At 40.5% G+C, this 24,372-nt stretch overlaps 1 protein-coding gene across 7 annotated transcripts in view; it reads right to left on the reverse strand.

The window, feature by feature from the left end:
* LOC145948582 (uncharacterized) overlaps positions 1 to 24,372 on the reverse strand; it is a 232,400-nt gene that overhangs the window by 1,934 nt on the left and 206,094 nt on the right. The window contains exon 11 of one of the 7 annotated variants that reach the window (XM_083058264.1): positions 4 to 17,266. The exons of the other annotated variants lie outside the window; for them this stretch is intronic. Within the exon in view, the coding sequence (XP_082914390.1) occupies positions 17,210 to 17,266 (57 nt within the window). The 3' untranslated portion in view covers positions 4 to 17,209. Of the gene's footprint in view, positions 1 to 3; positions 17,267 to 24,372 lie in introns of those variants that run through there. 7 annotated transcript variants of the gene reach the window in all.

Here is a 24,372-nt window from a genome sequence, read left to right on the forward strand (position 1 = left end):
CAAAGATTGCGGGAGCGTGTTATGCAGCTGTATACTTGGAGATGTGTGAAATGAATTTTTGGTCGAAAAATTTCCAACCAAATTATTCTAATAGCGTGGGCCAGAAAATTATGTGAGTCGGACGAGAGACTATACATTTGTTCTCCGATAGAACTAGACCCCTCGATTCTATCCTAAGAATATATTAAAAATTAACATTTTAATTTTTTTCCATCAATAATGTACATACTCGCGTCTCCGTCACGGTCATTAATTTGTGAGGAATAAATTAATGTAGGATTATTAATAGAATTCGCGGCATCTAAATTCCGATTGCGGATCGCTTGTTCGTTGACGTTACTACTGTATTCCTCGGTTCACCATGTGACGCGTATATATACATGCATCGACTGAGACAAGAGATGAGAAATAGCTTCTCTAGCGGCAGCTGCAAAATCTTGCAAATTCGTCTCGCGCGAGATCGGCAAGAGGACACAAGTCCGTCATTTCTGTCGGCATGCAAAAAGTCAATCGATCTGAGATCCGAGATGAAGCGAAGGAGCTAGAATAAGAACGGAAGAAGAGGAGGAAAAAGAAAGCGAAGGGGAAGGCAAAACGGAAGGAGGTAAAGAAAACAAAGAGAAGAGGAAGGAAAGAGGAGAGTGCGGACGTGTTTCATTCACCACATCGGATTGCCCTGCATCTCTCTCACTCTCGTAATAGCGGTTGCAACGACCGCGGGGTGCAACGCGTGTACATACGTAAGCGCGATCGCGAACGTCCCTGCACGCTCCGCACGTTCGTGGAATACGGTAATTGCTCCGGCCCGCTTATGAATGAAATATTCAGCGCCGTAATGCGAATCGCGCACGCAACGGCAGACCGGTCTCCTTCCTCGCGCATGCCGGCTCATCGCCGAAGGTGGGGACCAGGATCGACGTGGAGGATCGAGGCCGTGCATTCATGCCGCTGGGCATTCAGGTCTCCCTCTTTCCCCTTTCTCCTCACCCTTCTCTCGCCAAGATAGCGTTCAATTGGCCGGCTCGCCGAGGGTAAGTGCAAGGGTTATTTGTCATTGAATGGAGCGTTTGTTCGATCTCCTGCTGCACATTCGAGCGCTTCGACGATCGATTCCGACAATATTAAGTGTCTTATAAATGAGGGGGATTTATTTCTTAATTATATCTTAAGCAGCTGAATGCACAAGTGATACAAAAATTAATTAATTCCACCACGTATGTAGTAGTAGTCTTTATACAAGTTTGCAGTAAGCAGAGAGCTTTTTATACATGTGTAATTGCGCTAACAATATGAATAATTCATATCCTTTAATTTCGTTGAATTTATTTTCGCTCAACATCCCATTTAATTGGCAATGATACGCGTTATGAACACTTGGAATCTAACGGGCGCGCTTACTGACCGTTTCGCCGAGTAGCTTCTAATCTTCTATTTATCTGCGTACGCATCTCGTAAAGAAGTATCAAGAGAGAGTTTATCGCGTAACAGGAATCTATATTGTTAAGCAAGTTCAAGAATCTCGCGATAACAATGAGATTCGTATAATCGCCGATGCTAAAACGTTATAGTCATTGATTATGGTAAATAGGCTCCATATACCCGTTTTGGATTCCCGATGCGTTCGCGGTTCTAACGGTACCAGTCAGCCACGCGCGAGAAAAGCCGCCTCTTCATGGTCGCCTCGCATAAAACGTTAATTAGTTAAGTCGTTCGCACAACACGCAGGAAACTCCGGTTCCCGCCGAGCTTCGTATGACCGCTTCGTCCAGAGAATGCAGAAAAATCTCAGAACTATATAAACGCCTTATTCGAGAAAAGTAATTTCACTTCTTTCTTCCAGCGTTCAATTTTCCAATCAGTACATAATATTAATCGCGATGTAAATTATTATAAAATTACGCGGAGAATGGAGTCCGTTCATGATCGAGTATTCGCATTACTGTTGAAGATCTCTATTGTTTTTATCCTATATTTAACACATCGTTAACTTTATATATCTTAAAAGGAACGGAGATAAAGCGCGAGTAAGTAAGATGACTTATAAACTCGACGCGCGTCCATTGCATATACATTAATAAAAAAAAAAAAACTTTGCTTGACGAGGAGCACGCCTCATTGTTTTCGCGAGGCGAAAAAGGCATGAGGCAAGCAATTTCGAAATCTCACGAAACGGCCATCGCGTCGTTCGACCCGCGCGGCGCAGCTGCAGTTGCAGCGAATATATCATCCTCGTGTTGCACCGCGGGCGACCGAGCGCGCACCAAAAGGCCGGGTATAACGAAGACAACCTATATTTTCTCCACCCAGTTCCAAACTCTTAAGGGCAAACGCGATCTCCGGCTGGGTCCTGCATCAATTATACCTTCCACAAACACGATGTTAGGGGGGCCCCCCCTCGTGTACTGCAAGTACGAGAAGGCTCGCGAAGATATGTCGGCTCGGAAGCATGTGTTATTAAATTATTCGCGCGTCACTGCGAACGGGGAGAGAGAGGTGAAGGGGGTGTGAGAGGTACCTCAGCCTCTGAAAATTATGCGCGTAAGCTTATCAGATGTACTCCCTCCGGGCCAAAAGAGGCGTTAAGCGGAATTTAAATTGGTGAACATAGAAATGTTCGTGTATAAATGCACTTGTGATATATTTATTGTGCATCTTCTCGTGTCCATATTCGCGGCCTTTTTGTTAAAATATAATAAAATCGATTTATTTTTAAAAATATATATTGAATTATTTAAGTTCATTACAATTTTGAATATAATATATATTCTTCATAATTTCGAGCTTTAATTTTCTATGCTTATATTAGTGGAATGCGCTACAGAGAAAGTTGTGTCATCGATGAAATAATATAAATTTGTCGTAAACAAATGTTAGTCTAAAAATAAAAAAAATTCGTCGAGAGTGTTTGCGAGATTGCATTCGACTGTGACCTGGGAAAAGAATCCTCGAAAAATAACGGCTCTCCTTTCTTGTCCGACTCGAGGAATCTCGGTGCCGCGGTTACAACTTTAGACGATCATTCAGTCGGAACCATGTCACGTTAAACTACACGCAGCGCGAGCCTGGAAAATTTGTTGGTTCTGGTCGATGACATGGTAGACGGACTTTTGAAGCACAGGTGCGCAAGTCGATACAAAAATTAATGCTCTGATATCAAGCCTCTATAATTAGAGAGAGATATCTAGTCTCACAATCAGTAATTATAGTAAGTTGCAATGATTATAATAGAGAGAGAGTTCTTATATTATATCTATAATTATTTTTCAATTAAATGTTAAAATACAGATCGCTTATATATTATTCGAAAAATCAAGTAATAAAATAATGATTAATATATAATGGAAGTATCGAATAATATTTTATTATTCCATACTAAAAATTGTAATAGGTTTGCCATAAAAGTCGCGGCTATTTCATTGTTGCTTCTAACTCCTTCGATCGTTATTGCATCTGTCATGCTATAAAATAATAGGATAAATATTCGCGATGTTTCAGAATAGTTTGTCCTGTCAGAGACAACTAGCATCCGCGGATGACTTTTACGTCATGTCTATCCTAATTAATGTAACCGTACCTCTAATAAAAGTGCATTTTTTCAAGAATATTAAAATTACTTCACCATAAGAATATTATGATCGTCTTAATGCAGCAAAAGCTACTTAGTATTCAAATGTTAATCTAATTATTGTTTACTGTAAAGCTAGGATCTTATCAGAAGATATTGCTCATTCTCTATATGAGTAGAAGAGTCCAGTTACCAATTAGGGCCGGATAAGTAGTAATACTTGCTATTGTTCCGACCTATTCATCGCCTCCGTTGTGTGTACAATCTGGAAATTATAATACCCTGCCGTATTGTGTTTCAACTCTAACCCGCTATTCTTTTAACGTTGAATTACACGTTACACGTATATCTCACCTACGCATCGTCGGCGCAACATTACGAAACTCGTTCGACACCAGGAATGAAGCATTTAATCAGTAAGAGCGAGAGCGCTGGCTGCTGTGTAACTTTTGTCGGCTTCAAGCTACCCGGTCGAGACCCCCCGGCTCCTGCTGCTTTCGCGTGAGGTACCCCTTATATGGGAAAACAACGTTCGCGCGCGAAGGACACAGCGTGCTCGCGCGAGCGAGCAGAATTCTACACGGGGACGAACCTGAAGTTGAGAATTTGCGTTGGCGTTGAGAACTCAGGCTAGAAATTCCACGCGCGTGTTTTCGTTCCATCGTGCGACCTCGCGCGGAATTGTTCCGTGAGAAAGGGCGATGCCGCCGGTGCCAACAAAGTGCCCGGGTCGATCTTACGGTAAGGATACGGGGGCCGATACGCATTACACCGACATGCTGTAATCGATCAACAAGAGTGAATATTATCTCCCGCTATGAGTACACTCGTAGATCGGTCGATGCTAAATTGTGTAATTTGTTTACGCCCGTACTTGAAAATTACACGATCGCAGTATAGAGTGGCTATTATAATCATAAATTACGAAACTATGATAATATAAAAAATAGAAATATTTTTTTATATACAATTATATATAAAGATATATGATATGATGTTAATTATATAATAATGTATTGGATGTGATTCCATATATAAATTGTGAATTTTAAATATGTAAATAAATAATATTTAAATGCGCCAAAAGATTATATTAAAAATTTTATGACACTTTTTTGTGACTGTTCCTGTCAAATTTAATATTTAATTAAAAAAGTTCACGCATACATTGCTGATTATTCGATAATGAAGTGCCATAGAAATGAACAAGATTACTTCTAAAATAAACCATATTATCTCCAGTTTTTCTCCGAATTAATAATTTAGAGTATACACAGACAATTTTCGCGTGTCGAGCCGCACAATTACATTATTAATTGCGCGCGTGCGATGATAAAGGCTTCGAGAGAGAGCCAAGGGAAATCCATCAGACACTGCGCCACTGTGCGAGAGCGAACGAGGACCGGTGACCCGCCACGCCTTGTCGAGGTCGTCGCGCGCCTCTCTCGCCGGCACGGCGACCGGTCAACCTAACCGGCGCGTTCGCTGGCACCGGCTTAACCAGATCAACATCCCCCCGTTGCGAGCGATTCCCTTCTCCGAGCAACGCGTCCTCGTTCCTCCTGCGGCGGAATTTTCTCCGTTCCCCCTTCGTCTTCGCGGACGTATCTATCTACCTATCGCGTCTTCCATTTGCTCCGATTCCATTGATCGCGGCTCTTTTTTTATTTTCGTTTCGCATCTTAATACGCGCATCGTCTCTCTCTGATGAGTCGAGCGTGAATTATAGATAAACGTGCATTATAAAATTCTGCATTAACGTTTCAATGGTCCATTATCTAGTCAAACCGTTGAAAAGTATGACGATTGATTATTATTGCTCTCTCGAGTTCGTTATCAAAGTTCGTGCCTTTTCTTCGTTTTACTGTATCGAGGAACTCGCGCAATAACATCGACCGCACCCACTTTATTGCACGACCTCGTATACATATAGATGCCTCGTGTTTCCTCTGCGTGAATTTTCTCCTCGTTACTGTCGTCAGGGTTCTAACGCGCGATGTTCGGAAACCCGCAAGGCCGTGCTTATCTCTCGGAATATATTATTTTGCTCTAGGTCGCGCATATATATATATATATATATATATATATATATATATATCAGAAAAAGGAAGAAAGAGAAAATTGATCTTCGATCAATCTCGATCGACAACTACGTGAAACAACGTCGCCGTGTAATTGAGAGACATTCAAGAGTGCATTAGCATTGCCGGGCAGGGGGCAGGCAGGCGTATTAATTGCTCATCAGCGATAATGAAGGGTTTGTAAGTCGAGATTAGCATAACTAACAGGTTTCCCGGTAATGAAGCCACATTACTCGGCCACGGTGCTGGTCTTTATGTCCCCCGGGGACCGTCTCTTCTCTCGGTCTCGCCCGCAAATCCCACGGAACGAGCGAGCTGGAACGAGCTGGAACAGAAAACGACCTGGAGCCAGCTCGGCCCGATACGAGCGTCGATGTTTCCGCGATGAAAATCGAAGAGGGAGGGATAACGAGGACGATGCGGAGCGGCGCCATCCTACTTGGCGCGCGGAAAAGGCGATTAAGGAAAGTCGATGCGAGCATAAGCAATGCGCTTGGCACTGCCCTTGGAACGCGACATTGTCCAGTGCAGCACATCATGATAACGGTATGACTCTCGAAGATCTTGTGATAAATTAATTCCCCCTGATTTTTCATTCAAATTGAATTTCGTATAATCTAACGTCTCGAGATGGAGATCAAAGAATCCACAATTTTCTTTGAGTATATAGTGTAAATAACATTCGGAGTTAAAAGAAAAAAATTAGTATATGAAAAATAGTTTTACATGCACTGGTTAATTATGACATTGCATAAATATGCTAACAGCGAGACGCGACCTAAACACTATGATCATTCGTAAAGAAAGTAGCGGTATCAACGCTCCACGCGACCGTACTGCATAATGCAGGGTATCGGGATCTCGTTATCGAATCGACCTTTCGCGTGTTCTTTTTTTTTTCTTCTTTTTGCAACCGTGCGCGATACTTTCTCCGATTGTTCCGCTCGAGCTTCGACAACAATTTATTCCGCTCGTGTTGGCCGTTTTATAGATTTCTCGGAACATGCGAAGCCTCGAGCTATTCCGAAATTTTCACCGAGAGTGCCCGGAGTAATATTGCAAACATAGCTGAATAATGCTACTCAATATTACAGATAGAAAAATTCGCAGGAAAAAATCTCACGGCTCTCATATTAAAAAAAAAGAGATATTTAATTCCTTATGCGATTTTTTTTTTCATGTCGTAATGGATGGATTAAACTTTCACGACTCGCAGATGAATCGAGAGCGAATTTTCACCGGAAGTAACAAGGCGAGGTCGTTACGAGAGATCCGGGCATGCCTACAGACATCAACCGGGAATTCAAATTAGCTTAGAAAGTTCAGGGTCAAGCGGATACGAGCGCGTGCGTGTGCGTTCACGCAGCGCAATAATAAAAAGCCACATACGGCCGATTAGCCAACGAGAAAAACAGTTTTTCTCGGAATACGAGAACTGCAATTTCTCAAACTGTTGCTCTCTTTGCAATTTATTTTATTCTATATAATGTAGTTTATTATCAAAATTATGATAGAAATGGATTTCTGTACGTAAAATCATCGTGATGTGCCAGCGTTTGTCGAGATGTTCAACAGAACAGAAACGGAAGGAAAAGCAATATATGCTAGAAAAATGTTCGAGTTCTGGCTCATCTCCCGCGAAACGATTTAGCCGTACGACACTCGCGATTCGTAACATCTTCAATTAGCTTTACGATGCCGCTCGTTAAAACCTTTACGTTTTATTCAACGAACCATTATACATATCCATAGACCGAGGAGGATGGAAATGAAAATCTGCGGCTCGCTTCAAGGAGGATTACAGTTGCAGAGCTCATTATGCAAGTAGGCCCATAACGCAGCGTCATTAAAAAGTAAAGGAATCCACCTAGACGCATGAATGAAATTAAATGTTTATCGTTTCCCGCAAAAGTTGAATGAAAAGGCGAATACTGCGAGAGTTGGAAAAAAAAAACGGAGTAAATATATATTTTTTTATCCGTTTCTCCCTTGCACTATGATGCGCTGATCTCATCGCTACAGGATCGCATTCAAGGCAAGGATCGCGTAGGTGGTTATACATTATTATCGGCTGCATACAAATTGCCGCCTCCGTACGTTGCCCGCAACCGACCGCTTTCTGTTATTGGCTATACTTCTGATAAATTCTTGTCCACGGCTTACTAGTCCCTTCACGAGTAAACTTGCTATTAGTGGTTACCGCCCGCGATAAAGCGGCGCCGATAAATCCATCCGATTCGGCACGCTTGCAATTAATATGAAAGATATACGAAGGATATATACGTAGGTTTTGTTGCGAGGAAATGCGTCAAACGTTATCTAACGTTGCTAGGTCCGTCAGCAAATTGACAGATCTATTTGAAATCTCTCTTTAATCTCTGAATGTATTAACTTTTAATTTGCCAAGTAAGAAAATCAAAACGAACGTGAAGAATATAGAATAGATAAACAATCAGAAAGATAATATTAATGTTTCTCTTCTTTTGTAGCAACATATTATTCAAAAAATTTTAATAAAAAAAAATTTAATTTGCTACTTTATCTAAAATTTACAAATTACAACAAAATTAATCACAGTGAATGCGGAACATATGTAAGTAGCTGCAAAATTTGATTTGAAATTAAATGTTATCAGAGTTACAAGATAAATGCGCGCTTTTGAAAGCGATTAATTCGCCGGCAGATGATAAATACATGCCACCCGTTAGCCGAATCTCTTAATTTCGTATACGTATTTTTCACACTCGAATGGGACAAAAACTCAGATTTATGCGGTAGACAAATGAGCGTCCTGATATCTTACTTACGTATTCCGCATCTCGCATCTGTTAGCCATATCTCTCTTCTCGACAGATTTGCCTTGTATTTTCGCTTTTATCAGCATTTTAATTTCAAGAAAAACACGGTCTTGAGAATTATGAGTGATAATTCGGACATATCGCACCGTTAAAACGGTATAATCGATTAATTATATTTATCTCACTCGTCTTTATCATATATTTACGTCATAAAGATAGTTACCACTTAAGACATCAGCTGTTTATATGAAAACTGTTACGGGTTAAATAATAAAATACAAATATATAAGTGATAGGCCTTAAGAGCCGAACGCGGATGTTGATGCGTATTCCAACGAAATTAAATTTTTCGCTGGAATTAAATTAATTGCACAGGGCACGAATTTTTACTACTTGGTATACTGCCAAGTCTTTTCTTGTATGGAATAATCTCATACTTGAGATTTTTATTCCATACATCCCCTCTAACCCCCATAAAGAATTGGATGCGAGAGAAAAATATAATTCGTGCCCTGTGCACAATTAATTTAATTCCAGCGAAAAATTAAATTTCGTTGGAATACGCATCAACATCCGCGTTCGGCTCTTAAGGCCTATCACTTATATATTTGTATTTTAATACGGAAGAGCCTTAATAATAATTCTTATTAAATAATAAAAATTTTAATAATATAAGTTCTCGTAGCTCTCTCGTTCAACTTGGCGTTCTTGCAGCATCGCGTAAGCGGTTTCAAGAGCGCACCAGAGCGTTCAAAATGAAGAAAGTGGGGAAGAAACATCCTCGCAAGGCAACCTTGCAATGACCTCGCGTGAACCCGAGTATCAGACGCGCAAGATATAAGGCTCGCACGTGCAATTACTATCTCCGCGGATGCAATATATGGCGATGAGACATTTCAAATATCCCTACATATTAGTATAAAAACAATATCATTAAATTTTCGAAATTATTTATAATTTGCGGAAAATATATAAATAAAATCTGAAATATAAATATTTATAAAGAGATTACCTGTGGTTAATTTTTACAGCGTCTTTTTGCAAACTTACCGATTACGCATTCTTAAAAATATCGCAACATTTTCCGCATTATTACACACGCGAAGGTGGGCGCGCCTACGGTGGCCCATGGTTATCCGTAGGAAATCTACTCTTGTAGGTATGCTATGGGAGGAGAGAAGGAGGGGAGGTCACGAGGCGATCGAAGAGGGAATGCGGGGTGAAGCAACCCGCAACATATCCTCGGTGTGTCCCCGCTCGACTTCGGTTCGGGGCCCGGCATTCGCAGCGAATAGCCAGCGATCGTGCATAGAGGAAAACACCGCGCTACCAGCGGGGGACCGCGGCCCCGATACAAGATACCGCCACGTGTTACACGCTGTTCGCCACCAGAAGAAACGCGCGCGTTCAACCCGTCCCCGCAGCGCGGTATTCCATTCGACGTGCCCGCGGGATAGCGATAGCGAAGATAATGGCCAACTTTTGCGGAGGCAGGGGTGCGTGAAACCTCGAGGAACGCGACCGAAAGAAATCACCTCTCTTTCATCATGCGAACCCTCCCCTTCAGCCAACAAGTGGTATGCGCGGTGGTCTAGCATTTTTTCGCACTAATACGGACGTATAAATGTTGTGGCGAGGATAAGAAATTTTGCGGTAACCAGCGTCGCAAATGTATATAAAAAAAATTGGTCAATTACTCTTCGATTTTTCTAATCAGAATAAATAGATTTTTATAGCATCTTATGTTAGATATATTATATAAATATATAGCTTATATCGCCAATTGACAGAAATAAAGTACGACTAATTAAATAATGAACGTCGAATAAGATATCCCAAATCAAAAGTGAAAACGCGTATGGCATGTAATAATCTGCGACACGCGAAGGGTCTCTCTCTTTCTCGATGGAGGGAAAAAAGAGCCACGTCCGTTGCAATACGGCTTTCTCCTCTTACGCGCCAGCGAGTTGTCATTATTTCGTCGCCCCGATTAAATTTCTCGAAGTTCTCCCGAGCGATCGGCTTCTAAGTGAATGGTCCCTCTCCCGATATTCGATCGGACTGTTGGTATCGCGATGCCATCGGTGTATAAAACGCCCGGCGCATACCTCTCGCAAATGCCTGTTAAGATTATGCAAATGTTCGAAGCTCGGAGCACCGGCAGCATTTTCAAGAAACTGCCGCGCGTCCGGAATTAAGATATTCGTCGAAGGAGTCGCGGAGGAGTCGCGCGAGATGGCTGTCGTTTTTCGTCTTTTTTTTTTATTATTGCTCGAGCAGCTTCCCTCGAGCTACAACGCCCGACGTGATATCGAGGGATATCGATATGCCAATTCTGATTGCTCTGGATGTGCGACTGTCGTGCACTGCGTTCCGAGAATTAAAATGATGAAGTCCGAATTTAGATGAAATCTATTCGAGAGATGAGTTCTCATATTGGATGAAATTTATTTGTCAGCTTCTCAAATATAAAGACGCATTTCATTAAAGATGACATATTTAATAAAACTGTGGATTATCATGTATGTGCTTACTTCGTTACTTCAGTTTTTATCGCGTCGCGATTGAAAGGCGAGATATTTTGATACGATTTCTGCTGAATAACGAAATTACCAAGTAAAATTCCTTTCTGTCGTTTAACCTGTTGTGGCTATAGCAATTTATAGGGATACCAGTATTCATCCCTTTCATCCCGTGACAGGCATTCATTGATGTTAGGCGCGCGCTTTCTTTGAGTCGCGCGTGTACTTCCTGCAGGGAGCGGCTCTCCCGTTGTGAATTATAATAGGTATAGATGCCGTAAGCGATTAGTTCGATTTGCGTACATTAAATTCACCAAAATAACTTTGTGAAAGAAATGATTTTTGTTCCGCGAGAGATAAACTGCTCTTGCACTCTTTTTGTTCTCCCTGAAATTTATGCATGCGTGAAGGCACAAGCTTAGGTATTATCGCAACAACTTCGAAACGATTCCAATTGCGCTGTGAATAAATCGTGAAAGCGTGCAGTGTGCGTAATGCTTCTAATTGCCTCACCAAGAGACAAGACAGGCCGCGGCTAGAAATGTCATTCTTTTATTAATGTCGCGTGTACGCGGTAACATAGGTGTACCGGTACTCCTTTCATCCTTTGACAGGCATTCACCAACGTCAAACGCGCTTTCGTAGTCGCCGTAAGAACTTTATAAGGACTGAAAGAGGAACGTGCCGCATCGATCACGTCTTTTTTAGAGAGTGATATTTAGTGGCGTGGGTGATGGCGAACGCACGAGGGAAATGTCACGGGGCGCGATGGTTATCGCCAGTGGACACACGCGTGTGGGAAAGACAAACCGATGTAAATTCGCTGTACATCTCTATGTAGCAAGTATTGTCGGCTGCCGTAAACCCGACGCAAGTCGCATGGACAAATCTAGATGAAAATATTGATCGCTTATAGAAATAAGTCAACTTCAATGATGTAATGGAACAAGATATATTTTATCATACACGGAAAAAAAATATTAGCGCTAGCATAGCTAAATTTCAGGTGTCCTTATATTATATCTGAAATTTAATTTCCATGCCTAAATTTTAACTATAGTAATTAATATTTTCTTTTTTTGTAGAATTATAGCGGTGAGATTTTCGACAAGAAATACATGAAATTCGATCGATCCAGACAACAGATCGGAAAAATCTAATTCGTTGAATTGGGCTCTGAGCAGCAAGTTTCGTTCTCCACAAAGATGCATATCCCTTCGTTCGATCTAACGTGAGGCGCTAGATACCGATTGGACAGACAATATCTCACTTCGGTGGGACATGTTTCAGTTCACGCTAGTGGGATTGGAAAGGTAAGTTTATGTATTCATTTCTCTCTTCGAGTCTGTCCCGCGCGTGATGTATGAACGTATGTGGGAGCAGATCCTTACGTCAGCCTTTAGAGCTTATAGAGTTCGCTCGGTGTGCAGCTGTCCCGTTCCTTGATCCCGCGAAACGGTTTTACACGCGAATTCGTGTAACGCCGGTTACACCGCCACGGGCATCTTCTCCTCTTTTGTAAACGACCGGGGGACTCTCTCAAGGACCGTATGCACGTCGACGAGAAATCACGGCGCATTCATCATCGCCGTCATCGGGGAGCGTGTTATGTGTTAGCGTTTAGTCCATTATTCCATGTTGTACCGTGTTTCGAAAGTGATAGCGCATTGTATTATGCTTTTACTCGTGTCTTCGCTTCATAAATGGAAATGAAACAAATGCGCTTGGTAATGAAAACTCAAATAGTGCTGATTTATCTCTCGCGTCGATATCAATCATTATATATAGTCACGGAAAATTCTGTTTACTCTCTATTTAATCTCTATTCGAGTACAAAATTATAATGAAAATATAATTAATGCAATTATATATGCAACATATTTCTGTAAAATCATTATTGTTTCTGCGGAAATTATCATTTCATGCAGAAGATTATCATAAAGCAACAATAACGCACCCACGTATTGTTCATCAATATATCGATTTTTCTACAAAGCGCGACAAATATTACATTGATGAGACAACTGTCCGTTTTCTAAGCGAATCATCATTTTGCAGATAATAAAGTTTATGCAACATCGCGCCGTTAAATGACGACAACGTCAAAAGTAGGAAAGCGCTCTTTGATGACGCCGCATAGAACAGAAAAAGAGGCGAAGAAATGATAAAGCGATAAATCGCTCAGCTGTCTCGTAATTGTCTAAATAATTTTTGCGAATAAACGGCTCGATCGAATCTTATATGGTCAACGAGAAACGGTGACAAAAAAATAGTTACACGGATGTATTTGGGTTACAAAGATATGATTTTCGCAATTTTGATTTTTTTATTTAGCGATATCCTCGATTCATCGTTTCACTGATTCTCTCTATAAATGCATATGCACGAGTCCATTATTATGTATGTCCAATATTTTGCAAGACATCATCTTATAAATCATCCAGTAGTCGACACCGACGGCGGTTTAAACTCAAGCAGGCACTTCTCCAGAGCTATCTCGGTTTACAGCGCGATCGTCCGTACATTCCTAAACCGCGGAATGCAGAAAGAGAGTCCGCGGTTTCGCGTCGTGTTTTCTGCTCTCCTCCCGTAACCTCTCCTTGTCAATGATCTTTTCGCATGCGAGCGAACGGAAGAAAAATTCGAAATAATAAAAAAATTAACACGATTCGATTAAAAGGAAAATAATATCAATTTATTATCTCGAGAGAAATGCAAACATCAGAGCCTTGGGATCCGCGAGTCGGAGAGTTATCGATGATGCTGTAAATCGATTCTGATCGAGAGGAATTTCGAAAGAGATCGAGGGGAGAAGAGGGTACTAGTAAACACACGTGCGCGCAGAAATACCGAAGAAAACAGCGGGCGAGGGAAGGAGACAGGAGACCACGGATTAGAGGAAGATGGAAGGTGGAGAACACAAGAGGTCGAGGGTTCATGGATCGTTCGTGTTGTGATAGGCCGCGATCCCCGGCTGCAATAAGAGCATTAGATGATCGCGAGAAGGGACGAGAGATAGAGAAAGAGAGACGAGGAAAGGGCGGAAGGAGAGAGCGAGGGAGAGGAAAAAAGTCAATCGTGGTCCCGTCCATTACCATACATTATTGGCTACGGGCTACGGGCTACGGGCCGGTCAGCTGTGGTGTGTTTGCCATAACTCCAGATAAATAAACCCGAGGGTCAGATAAATCTGCGTACGAGCCGCGGCATGTATAATGCAAATGCAATCATGTCCGCGAACTACAGCGGTGCCGCGAACCTTAAAACTCGGACGCGCGGATCCCTAAGAGCCTCGCGCGCCCATAAAGGGCACGCAGGCGAGCCCCCACGAATTTACAACGCAACAACCACCGACAACAGGCTTAAACCTTGGCGAGGGTTAGCGGGACCGTTTACAACGAACGGGGCACGACGGTAATTAAGATAAGAGGGCTTTGCCTCGGTGAAATATGTCGACCGTAATTATTTCGAGTACTGTGTGCCCGTAAGTACCCTTTCGAAATTTACAGTTAAAGGCTCGAGCTTTTTCGCGAAGGCAAACAAATGAAGCGATTTAAAGATATCGTATGTATGTATGTTTTTCCGTAGATGCTATTTTCGTTCTCGACAACATGAAACTCTTAATCATGGCGACAAACTATTTACATAACAGATATATAATTATTTTTTATCGAATTATCACGCTTAAAAGCCTGATATATATATATTTTTTTATTCAGATTGTTATTTCATCCGCGATGATTCATTATTATATCATCTGACATTACACAGATATCGCTATTACGAAACATATTGATAAGACTAATAATAATATAATAATGAGTCACTAGTTAACCAATGTAATTAAACGAATAATTAATGACATATTCGCGTGACAATTGACGTAGGAATGAATCGAGCTATTGCTCTGGAAATCAGAGCGAAACGTCGACCGGTAGAAATAGCTCCCGATCGGATCAAGCCTGGGTCCGGACGATTTATGGTTAATTATCGGTCGCGATCGAACGCGATCGTGGTGGCGGGAGGGTAGCAACGCTTGCGATTACGCGATTAAACGAGAAACCCGTATTGTGTAATAGACACAAACGCGCACACGGTGGCGAACGGTTTCGCGAGATTTCTCGGACGGTGCACATCCACGATAAACCTCTACTGACCTCCTCGGGACCCCTCCGGCTCTCTTCGCGTCTCTCGCTTTTATGGTACAATTTTAACGATGACTCGAGATTGAGGTTGAGACCCGCGAATCATTTCAACGATGCTCGCTCGCCTCTATCCAGCGTGAGAATCAACGAAAGTAAACTCTGCACGGCGGCGGCGGCGGCGTGACATTTATCTTACGTCAACCCGCGGAAAAGTGCCGTCTAACCCACTTTAGATTCTCGCGGTATACATTGCAATATATCATAAACGCATCTCGACAGAATTATAATGTGATATCTCTCGGTTATTACATGAATAATTCCATTTGTATGCCGTATACATCATTATAACACATTTATAATTGATATAAATTATTTTGCAACATACACTCGTGTGTTGCAGATTGCTGAACGTGCCGTTCTAACAGCAGTGCATAGCAGACATTTTTTATTTCAAAGAATTAACATTGATTGTTACGATGTATTAAAGATTTTCTATTGCATCACACGTTTAACCACCAAATCAGGCATATGTAATGCGATTACGCGATCTTGTTAACGATACATCTACTATAGGATCCGATCAAATCTATGGCTGATGCCATGTGTATGAATTTGACAGGTACGAATCTTTGCTATAATGACGAGAGAGTTAACGATCGCGCTAATGCATAATTAAACGCCGCGTTGTTAGCGATAAAACATTTAAATTTTCTCTTCTCGTGGATATAAATGAACCGATAAACATCGCGCGATAACCGAAACGCGTGCCGTTACTTACTCGACAATGTGACATTCTTTTTTACGGCGATGTACCTCACAGTTTATCCTCTCTTATCCCCTATTCAGATTTTTCCCATCTGCCCCGTCTTATCTCGGTAGAGGCACCTCGAGGCGAGCACACATTTTCTACCGACCTCCATCTCCGCCTCGGGAATTACTATGATTATTAATTCTTTTCGTCACGAGCCGAAAGTAGGTGATAGGTGAATTCTATAGAACACAAGCGGATGTAGGATGCTGACGTTCTCTTATCTCCCTCGATTATCTCCCGCGCTGCGAGAGGCTCTTGATTCTCTCGAAGAGCGAAACGCTTCTTCGATTACGCATTTTTATAACTGTCCCTGCGGAACGGAATCATTCCATTACCGCGGCGCGATATCTCTGTATTCAGATGCCCCTTTCATCGTTAATTTTTACGCTCGCGGTAAAAAGCGGACTATGCCAAAGGTTATTCTACTAGTTAGAAGCGCGAAATTTTTTTTTCGTTATTTATATACAAACGATTCACATTTCTGCTTTCGTTCGATTAAAGACATTCTTTGAGAATTTTCGCTGGCGCGATTTGACGCGTCAGAAACCGTCGCTAATCCCTCATCAATTCCATCACCTTTGAATTTCCGTTGAACGGATTCCGCGTAATCGCGACAATAAATCTCATTCGCCATAGACACGGGAGATGGAACATTCGCGCTATTCAAAACTAATGACACCGATTATTAGTTTTACGACGCTGTTGAAAAAAGGGACAAGAAGTCTATCGCACTTTCATTAGATCGGAGCCTCGAGCGCGGATGGATAATTATAACGTTATTGATCAAATCGCGAAGTTGAAAAGCGTTTTATTGCGGAGAAACTCTCTTGTGATCTGTTGACGATTAATATAAGATTCTATCTTATATGCGCTCCATGTGCTCGCCGTCACTTTGCGTTAATTGAGTATATCAATAGCAGCACTAATGATCTCTATCAGACGCGATTGAATAGAGTTATGAAGATCGAATTTGTTGCAATTAGAAGATAACGGGATAATTTTAATTGTTGTTTAATATTAACAGCGTTAATTAAGCTTTTATAAGCTTTTAATTAAAACGCCGTTTATCCTCATTCTGATGAATGCAAGTGCATTTCATGTTTTGATTTCATATACTTTATAATAATAAATAATTTATTATTATAATAATAGATCCATGCTTTTCCTGATAAAGAAAACCTATCCGCAGCTATCTGCTTTAACGAATTATTCAATCTTACGTATGTTTCTTTCATCATCAGAGCATTTATTTCTGATAATCTAACACTTACCTTTTGAAGACAAATATCATGTTTTCCAATTAAAAGTCAATATTGCTAGTGGCAAACAGGAAAGAACACTTACCTAGAACAGACAAAAAGACACATTCATTAGGTAAAGAGCATAAAATTGGCATATCTTTGTACGTCATGTATAATGGCATTTCTTTATATATTCAACAAGAAACTAATTCAGAATGTAAAGTACAATTTTTTTATAACGATCATTAAGAACCACAGAGTTAAAAAATTCCGATTGATATATCTATAATTCTAAGCAACAAATTATATCGAACTGCAGAAGAAGTAAATCGATTGCAAATTCTAGGACAAATGTTCTTTTTTTACATAATTAAAGAAAAGATTAAACTCTCGAATCGTGTAATGCGTTGCAGTCAGAATAGGAATGTTCCGGCATCGCATCCTCGATCATGTTCGTCGATCATGTAACAATTCGAATCGAAATGTTGCACAAAGAATTCCAACGAAAGAATGTTTCTCTCGGAACGTTAGAAAATTCCGCGATGCATCATTCGCGCTATTGGATTAAACAACGTAGTGCCTCTCATACATTCCTTTTATTATTCAATTATATATCTTATATAAAGGATATTTAAGGAACGTTAACGTCAAAACATGTCGACATCGATAATGCTATAAACACGTTTCTGACATTTAAGACGTGACGTTTATCTAATTCGCAATATAGAGTCATCCGCTAAAATCGTGCAAATTTATCGATTGATCAAAGACAATAATGACTCCATCAAAGCAGGAATTAACCCGACTGTCGTGTGTGAGTAAAATCAGTCCAGCTCCTTCTTAGCCTTTTCGTCGAATTTGTCAGTCAGTTTTACGAGTCACGATTGTATCATTGCATTATTTAACATACTCGTTAATTCGATGCCACGTTTCGGAGCCACGTTCTCTTGCGGCTGCTGCTTTATCGTTCCCTATATTACATTCCTTTTTCTCCATGGCAAATCAATTTAATTTTTATCCCATTAATTACGCCAAGTAAATTATTGCCCGATGATACATTCTCTTAAAATCTTTTTGATAAGAAGCAACCGGTTGCGAATCAGACATTATTTCCTTTTTTCTTAATTCATAAGTAGATCTTGCTTAAGAAATACACATATATATTGTAATGCAAAACATTATTAAAATGCGTACAACTGATGCAAAACTCAAACATTTGAGAGAGTTTAAAAAGGGGGGGATAAAGTCTCATGATCATTATGTTGCTTCGTTTTTATCGTGCGCGTTTACGGAAGATAATTAACACAAAATAAGATCGCGATATACATAACCGACGAATGTGGAGTGGTATGTGTGTACTCTGTTCGTATGTAATAATAACCGTCCGCAGCTTAACATAAATACCGATACGTTCGCCAGCCGGTGTCACGTTGCTCATATGCGCGGCGATTAAAAATGCATACGCACTCTGCATGCAGATCACCCGCAGGTTGCGATACCGAATAACGATGGCGTGTCGCCGGGAGCAAAGAAAGAGAGGGAGAGAGAGAGAAAGAAAAAAAGAGCCCCCGGCGCGATTAATGCCGATTAAAAAGGCAAAATGCACCGCCTCCGATCATTACGCTCCGCCGAAGAGCCCGACGGCGCTGGTAATTCCGCGCGTACCGAAGTAAGGTAGCTGACGGAGAGAAACGGGCCCCTCCTCGTCCACCTCTCGCTCTCATCCCTTTTCATTTCTCCTGCCTGCCTGGCTCTTTTCGTCCCGCTTACACCCTCCCTCACCAACGCCAAGAGTCTTTTCGCTTCCCCCGCCGTGAACCCGATATCCCGGGGGGCTGCCGTCGCACGGGCCCTCCGGGGGCAAGTAATTACTTCTAGTCCGGCGCTGAGCTTCGCCGGCGGTTCGATAGCCAAACTTATAATTTAATGGTTAATTATATAAGGGGTCCTCTCTCTCTCCCTCGATTCGGCGGAGCCACTGGGCGGACATGATGACGTGCAGGAATGCTTACTGCCTCTTACCTCTTTTCGATCGTATATAGGACTTGTTTTCCGAGCTTCCCGTCCTCCCTCCGTCTACGGACGACGCGATTCTGCGCGATCCCGAGAGAGACTCATATGTCCACGATGGAATATATATTACGAATTAAAAGGGGCCTGTATCGATTACGCGCGACAAACTCATAGATACAAGTAAAACAATATGTTTTAAACTTTTGATTTAAGCTATTAAAAAGTACGCTTTTAATAATATAAAAGGACAAAAAATATTCTAGATCACAATGCTAAATAACGAAAGCTTAAATTAAGGATATAACGAAATGCCGGTCGGTCATGGCTTATAATATCGCTATGTCGGCACTCTTCGACCAATTCAAACTTGATTTAAAAATGTAATAGTTCCGCTTTGATTGGTCTTGGCTGACTTGTTCGCTTTGCTGGCCTCGATTAATCCAGCTATTCTGATCTATATCAAGAATTTTAAACGAATTCGCGAGATACGCTCTTATGAAAGCACTCTAGTTAAATGAAAACATTTCCACTGGAGATTAATCAAACCTTATGTGTTACATTCTAATTGAGATTAACGTATCATCAGGATAAAAGAGAGAAAGAGACAAAAATTTATGCCTTAGAAAGAAAATAATATCATTAGCAATTCTATTGGCAAGCATGGAATATTTTAAAATTTGCATTTGCCTGCTCTAAAATTGATTACTGAGCGATTACAGAGCATATTTTAGCCATCGACCTGCAAATATACGATCAATAATCGATGCAGCCTTATTTTTAAGAAATCGCTGCTTAGTATGTATAGCGGCGGTCGTTCGTTCGTTATAAATATTGATAAGCATGTGGATGTTGCTTTGAATATCTATCACGCATATAAACCCGAAAGGTGCTCGCGTGTATCTGTATCTGTGCGGACCAATATGTCGTAAGATTTTTGTAATTTCCGCATCACATGATCGCATATGCAGCTGTACCAAGAAGATTAATAACTACCCTACGTACTTATGCAACTGTCTTTCACATCTACCAATCAGCTGTTATAAGGAAAAAAAATAAAATATTCATATTGAGCAACCGGGAACAAACGCATTAAAGAATTGCGAAAATTTTAATTATTATGTGCATCAAGTTCTACGATCAAACGAATGTTTTTGAAATGCTGTTTCCATTTATCGATTATGTAGACATTAGCAAACATTTCTGCAAAATGTGAATTATGCATAGACATAGAGATGTGAAAAACCGGTTTTTTTCTAGTAGAAAAAAAATTAATTTTGTTTCTTTCTTCACTATTTTTTTAAATATAATATTATTGTTCTTTATATTTTTTTATTAACATAATAAAAAAACTCTTATATTTTTAATTAATTTTTTCGAAAGTAATTTTAATAGATTAATGAGACTTTTGTGGCAAATTACATCAAACTCGACATGATCGGATAATTTTCATCTATTATTCAAATCTATCATCTAAAAAGTTGAAAACAATAAAAAATTAATTTGCATAAAAATATAAAGATATTAAATATTTGAAAAAAAAAGACTTGTTTTTTTTCTATTTATATCTCTATGTAGACATGATAGTGCACATTTATACTAATCGATATAATGTTTTTCTTATAAATGTTTATCAAGAGAGATGTAGGATTTATCTCTCATAAATCTAATGTCTAAGCAATCGGAACTGGATTCCATTTAGATCGTATGCAGTCCTCCGTGCAGGAAGCGGATCGCGTCCGGGTGAATAGATTATCTCCGTTCCGAGAGGAATAACTGTATCAGCAGTTAAGAACAGACGACGACGACGACGATGCTGAAGAGGCGCGGCACGATCAACGGAGGAAAAATCACCCTGGCCGTCCGCGCGGAATTACGTAATGGGCATCTGCGTGGATTAAGATCGCGGCGGGTGATGCCAACGTAAGTGTCCCGCAACAGAATCGAGTCGGTGCAATAACGTGCGGGACGAAGCCGAGTGAGTCGTTCCGCGTCCTCGCACACCAGGTGTGTGTATGTCTCTCTCTCCTCTCGGTCCACGCAGTAGCCCGAAGCGACCGATGATCGTCAAGCGAATTTCTTTCCCGATATCCGCGTCCTATCGTCGAAGGCCGTTCTACACATATTCTCGTTCCTCTCTAAGATAGTCTGCCCTTTCTTCCTAACACGCGGAAGATTGTTTCATTGAATGACACGACGAGCACAATATCGCCAAATGATTATTGTAGTATGTAACAGTGCAATTAATTGTTATCTTGTTTGTGAAGAAAAATAGATAAAGACTAGTCTAGAGATAATTGCTGAATGCTTTAAAGCGTAGGTTCTAAGTCTAATCATTAAGGAATGTTAATTAACGTTTAAGCCAGTGAAGTAAGTTCGACGTACTATAGAATCTTTTTTATCGCGCTTTTTCAGAAATATTTTTATGTATTCAAAATAATATTATCAGTATGTAAAATATCATAGGATTAAACAGAGCATACCATCTAATAATTGCTTCCCTGAGAATACGAATTCAGTGTACGAGCATCGTCATTGTCGCAATAATGACAGCGAATTTAGGAAGCGAAACATATATTTCTGCTGCCTTCGCGACATAAAAATCATCATATCGCGCAACATTTTGACTTTTATACGCGATTTTGTAACACGAGAAGCAAGAACCTACTCGTTAATCACTCAATTAGAAGAGTTAGAAGACGACGATGACAAGCACAAGATGGGGGTTCGTGATTTAATAACACGCCGCAATAGAATGCACAGTTGAAGTGAGAATTGTGAGATGATATCGCAGGCGGCAACTTTATCTGGCAATTAATTAATACGCTTTTCCTGCAACGTTCGCGTCGACTGTCGCGACTGTCACAATTTATGAAGCTTAATCCGCTTTCTTTAAAGCCTCCGTTAAATGTCGAGAGATCGTCTTACTTATTTACATTCCGGATGTCCATAAAAGAAATCCTTGTTGTAAAACAGAATACTATATTATAGAGTAAAATTAAAATGTTGTCATTATTTTCAGATCTGCTTTTGCTGCAGTGCAATTTATTACAAATCACAAACGGAATTTAACTTTCACTTTTCTTTGTGGAATATTGTAAAAACGATAAACTTATTCTTTTCCAGATAACTTTACGTTTGATTCGAATTGAATAGAAACATGTTATTGTTATCCAATTATTATTTGTGCAAAGAACGCATCAGGTCTCAGCACTTGCAACCAGTGGCAAGCAACGAGAGTTGTTTCTGTTTATGAATAATGCATTCGCGATTGATACCGCTGATACCGAACTCATGTATATAATTACAATCGGTGCGAGTGCAGCGATAATTGCGAGGAACGCGCCGAGAGAGATTCTGCGATTCGGGGTTGAGCAACGCTCCGACGTTTTTAGCCGATCTCGGTTGATTTAAAAGAAAACGAAAATATAAAATTTGATGATATCAAGAGAGGAAAAAGTCTAATCATCATGAAACATATGATGTCAATCTTGTCATAAACAATGTTAAATCTTGAATAAAATTTTTATCTAACTTTACTATTTGATGGAAAAGAAACACATTACATTGATTTAGTAAAAAAAATTAATTGCAATATACATTGCAAACTATAAACTATACTTAGAGATATAATTAATAATCAATGTTTAAAATAAAACTTACTTTCAAGAATCCATCGAAAATATGTGCAGATTCATTAGTCTGAATTTAACAACCAATTAAAGGAGGGAAGAGGGAGAGAGAGCCAGTATTTGTTTTCTAAATGTAAGCGAGTCATTATTTTTTCCTTCAATGTCGTAAACGATACTCTCTCCGAAGTAATTATGCGTACTCTCAATCAGACTCGTGGAGATCCAACGCGACTAATCATAAAAAAGATAATGAAGGAAGGAGAAGGCTGAGGAGCTTATCCGAATTAATCGAGGGGCCGTTAAATGGGAAGCCGAAATGCCCTAATTGTCGATACAGGGACCCCCTATTGGCTATGCGGTACATATAATTACAAGGGAATGACTCGGCGCAACTTCGAGGAACTCTTCTGTTTCTTATCGTTCTCGAATTGGCTCGACCGCCGGAGTTATTTAATCTCGTGACGACGATGGAAGAAGCTTCGTGACCTGTATCTCGATAAGTTATCCAAATCATTTAGAGGATACATATTGCATTCTCTCACTCTTCTTCAAAACATGATTATAAAAATATAAAATAAATCGATACTTGTTTATCAGCAGACAAAATCTCGTTAAGAAAACAATGATTTTTTATCTAAGTGTGTGACGCTTTTACAAAAGTATGAGCTTGTTCACAAAAAATAAAAATTTTAATTTTCGAGTCTGAATAACGCAATCACTCTTTATTATATATCCAAGTGAATTGTTAGCTTCATTGCGCGGATAAAGAAATATCAATCGCGCAATAGACAACAGAAAGATCGTCGTTGTGCGCTTTCATCGATCCTGGTCTCGGCGTTTGATCCGGCATGCACACGAGGAGAGGTCGGTTAAAGGCGTATACCAAAGCCACGTGGCGTGCGCGCTTCTGTGATTGCAGAGTTCGGGCCGTCATTATCTGACCTTACCGTGACCTTTTCGCGAGGGCCCTGCAGGGTCCACGCCAGGTACACACGTATTCTGCGAGACCGTGTAACGCGGCGAAGATGCCGGAACGCGCGTTCTAGATTACGAGAAGTTCAGATCGGCAAGAAAGATTAGACCGTCAAATAATACATTCGAACGTTTGTATCAGAATTGATAATTTGCGAATTTTCAGGGAGTGACATTTCAAGTGATTTTTAAAGTTATTTAGAATTTTTCCCACTTTATATTTATAAAGATGAAAAGTAAAAATATAAATCTGCTCTCAACTCGTGTTTTTCTATTATCAAAATTTTCAGAGAGATGCGCAGAGAGATTCTCATCTCAATTTGTCAACGCTAGATAGAATATAGATCCGAGCCTGTGAAATTTAATGAGAGTGTCCTGTAACAAAAATACTCATCGGCAGTATAGTATATCGAAAGAGAAGTGCGCGAGAATGTATAGTAGCAAACACCGGTAAACCATCCATCGAATCCGTGAGGCCACGCCGGGACCTCTCTCGTACGAGCTCGTGTACGGTGAAAAATTAATTTCGTGACCTCGTTCGGAGGAGGAAGCTGCGGAGGTGGAGCGGAGTTCGGGACGGCGGATGAAGAGGAGT

The sequence above is a fragment of the Prenolepis imparis genome, unplaced genomic scaffold (assembly GCF_030444845.1).
Source record: "Prenolepis imparis isolate NDT839.2.m4 unplaced genomic scaffold, iyPreImpa1.0 SCAF_2, whole genome shotgun sequence".
NCBI classification, from domain to species: Eukaryota; Metazoa; Arthropoda; class Insecta; order Hymenoptera; family Formicidae; genus Prenolepis; species Prenolepis imparis.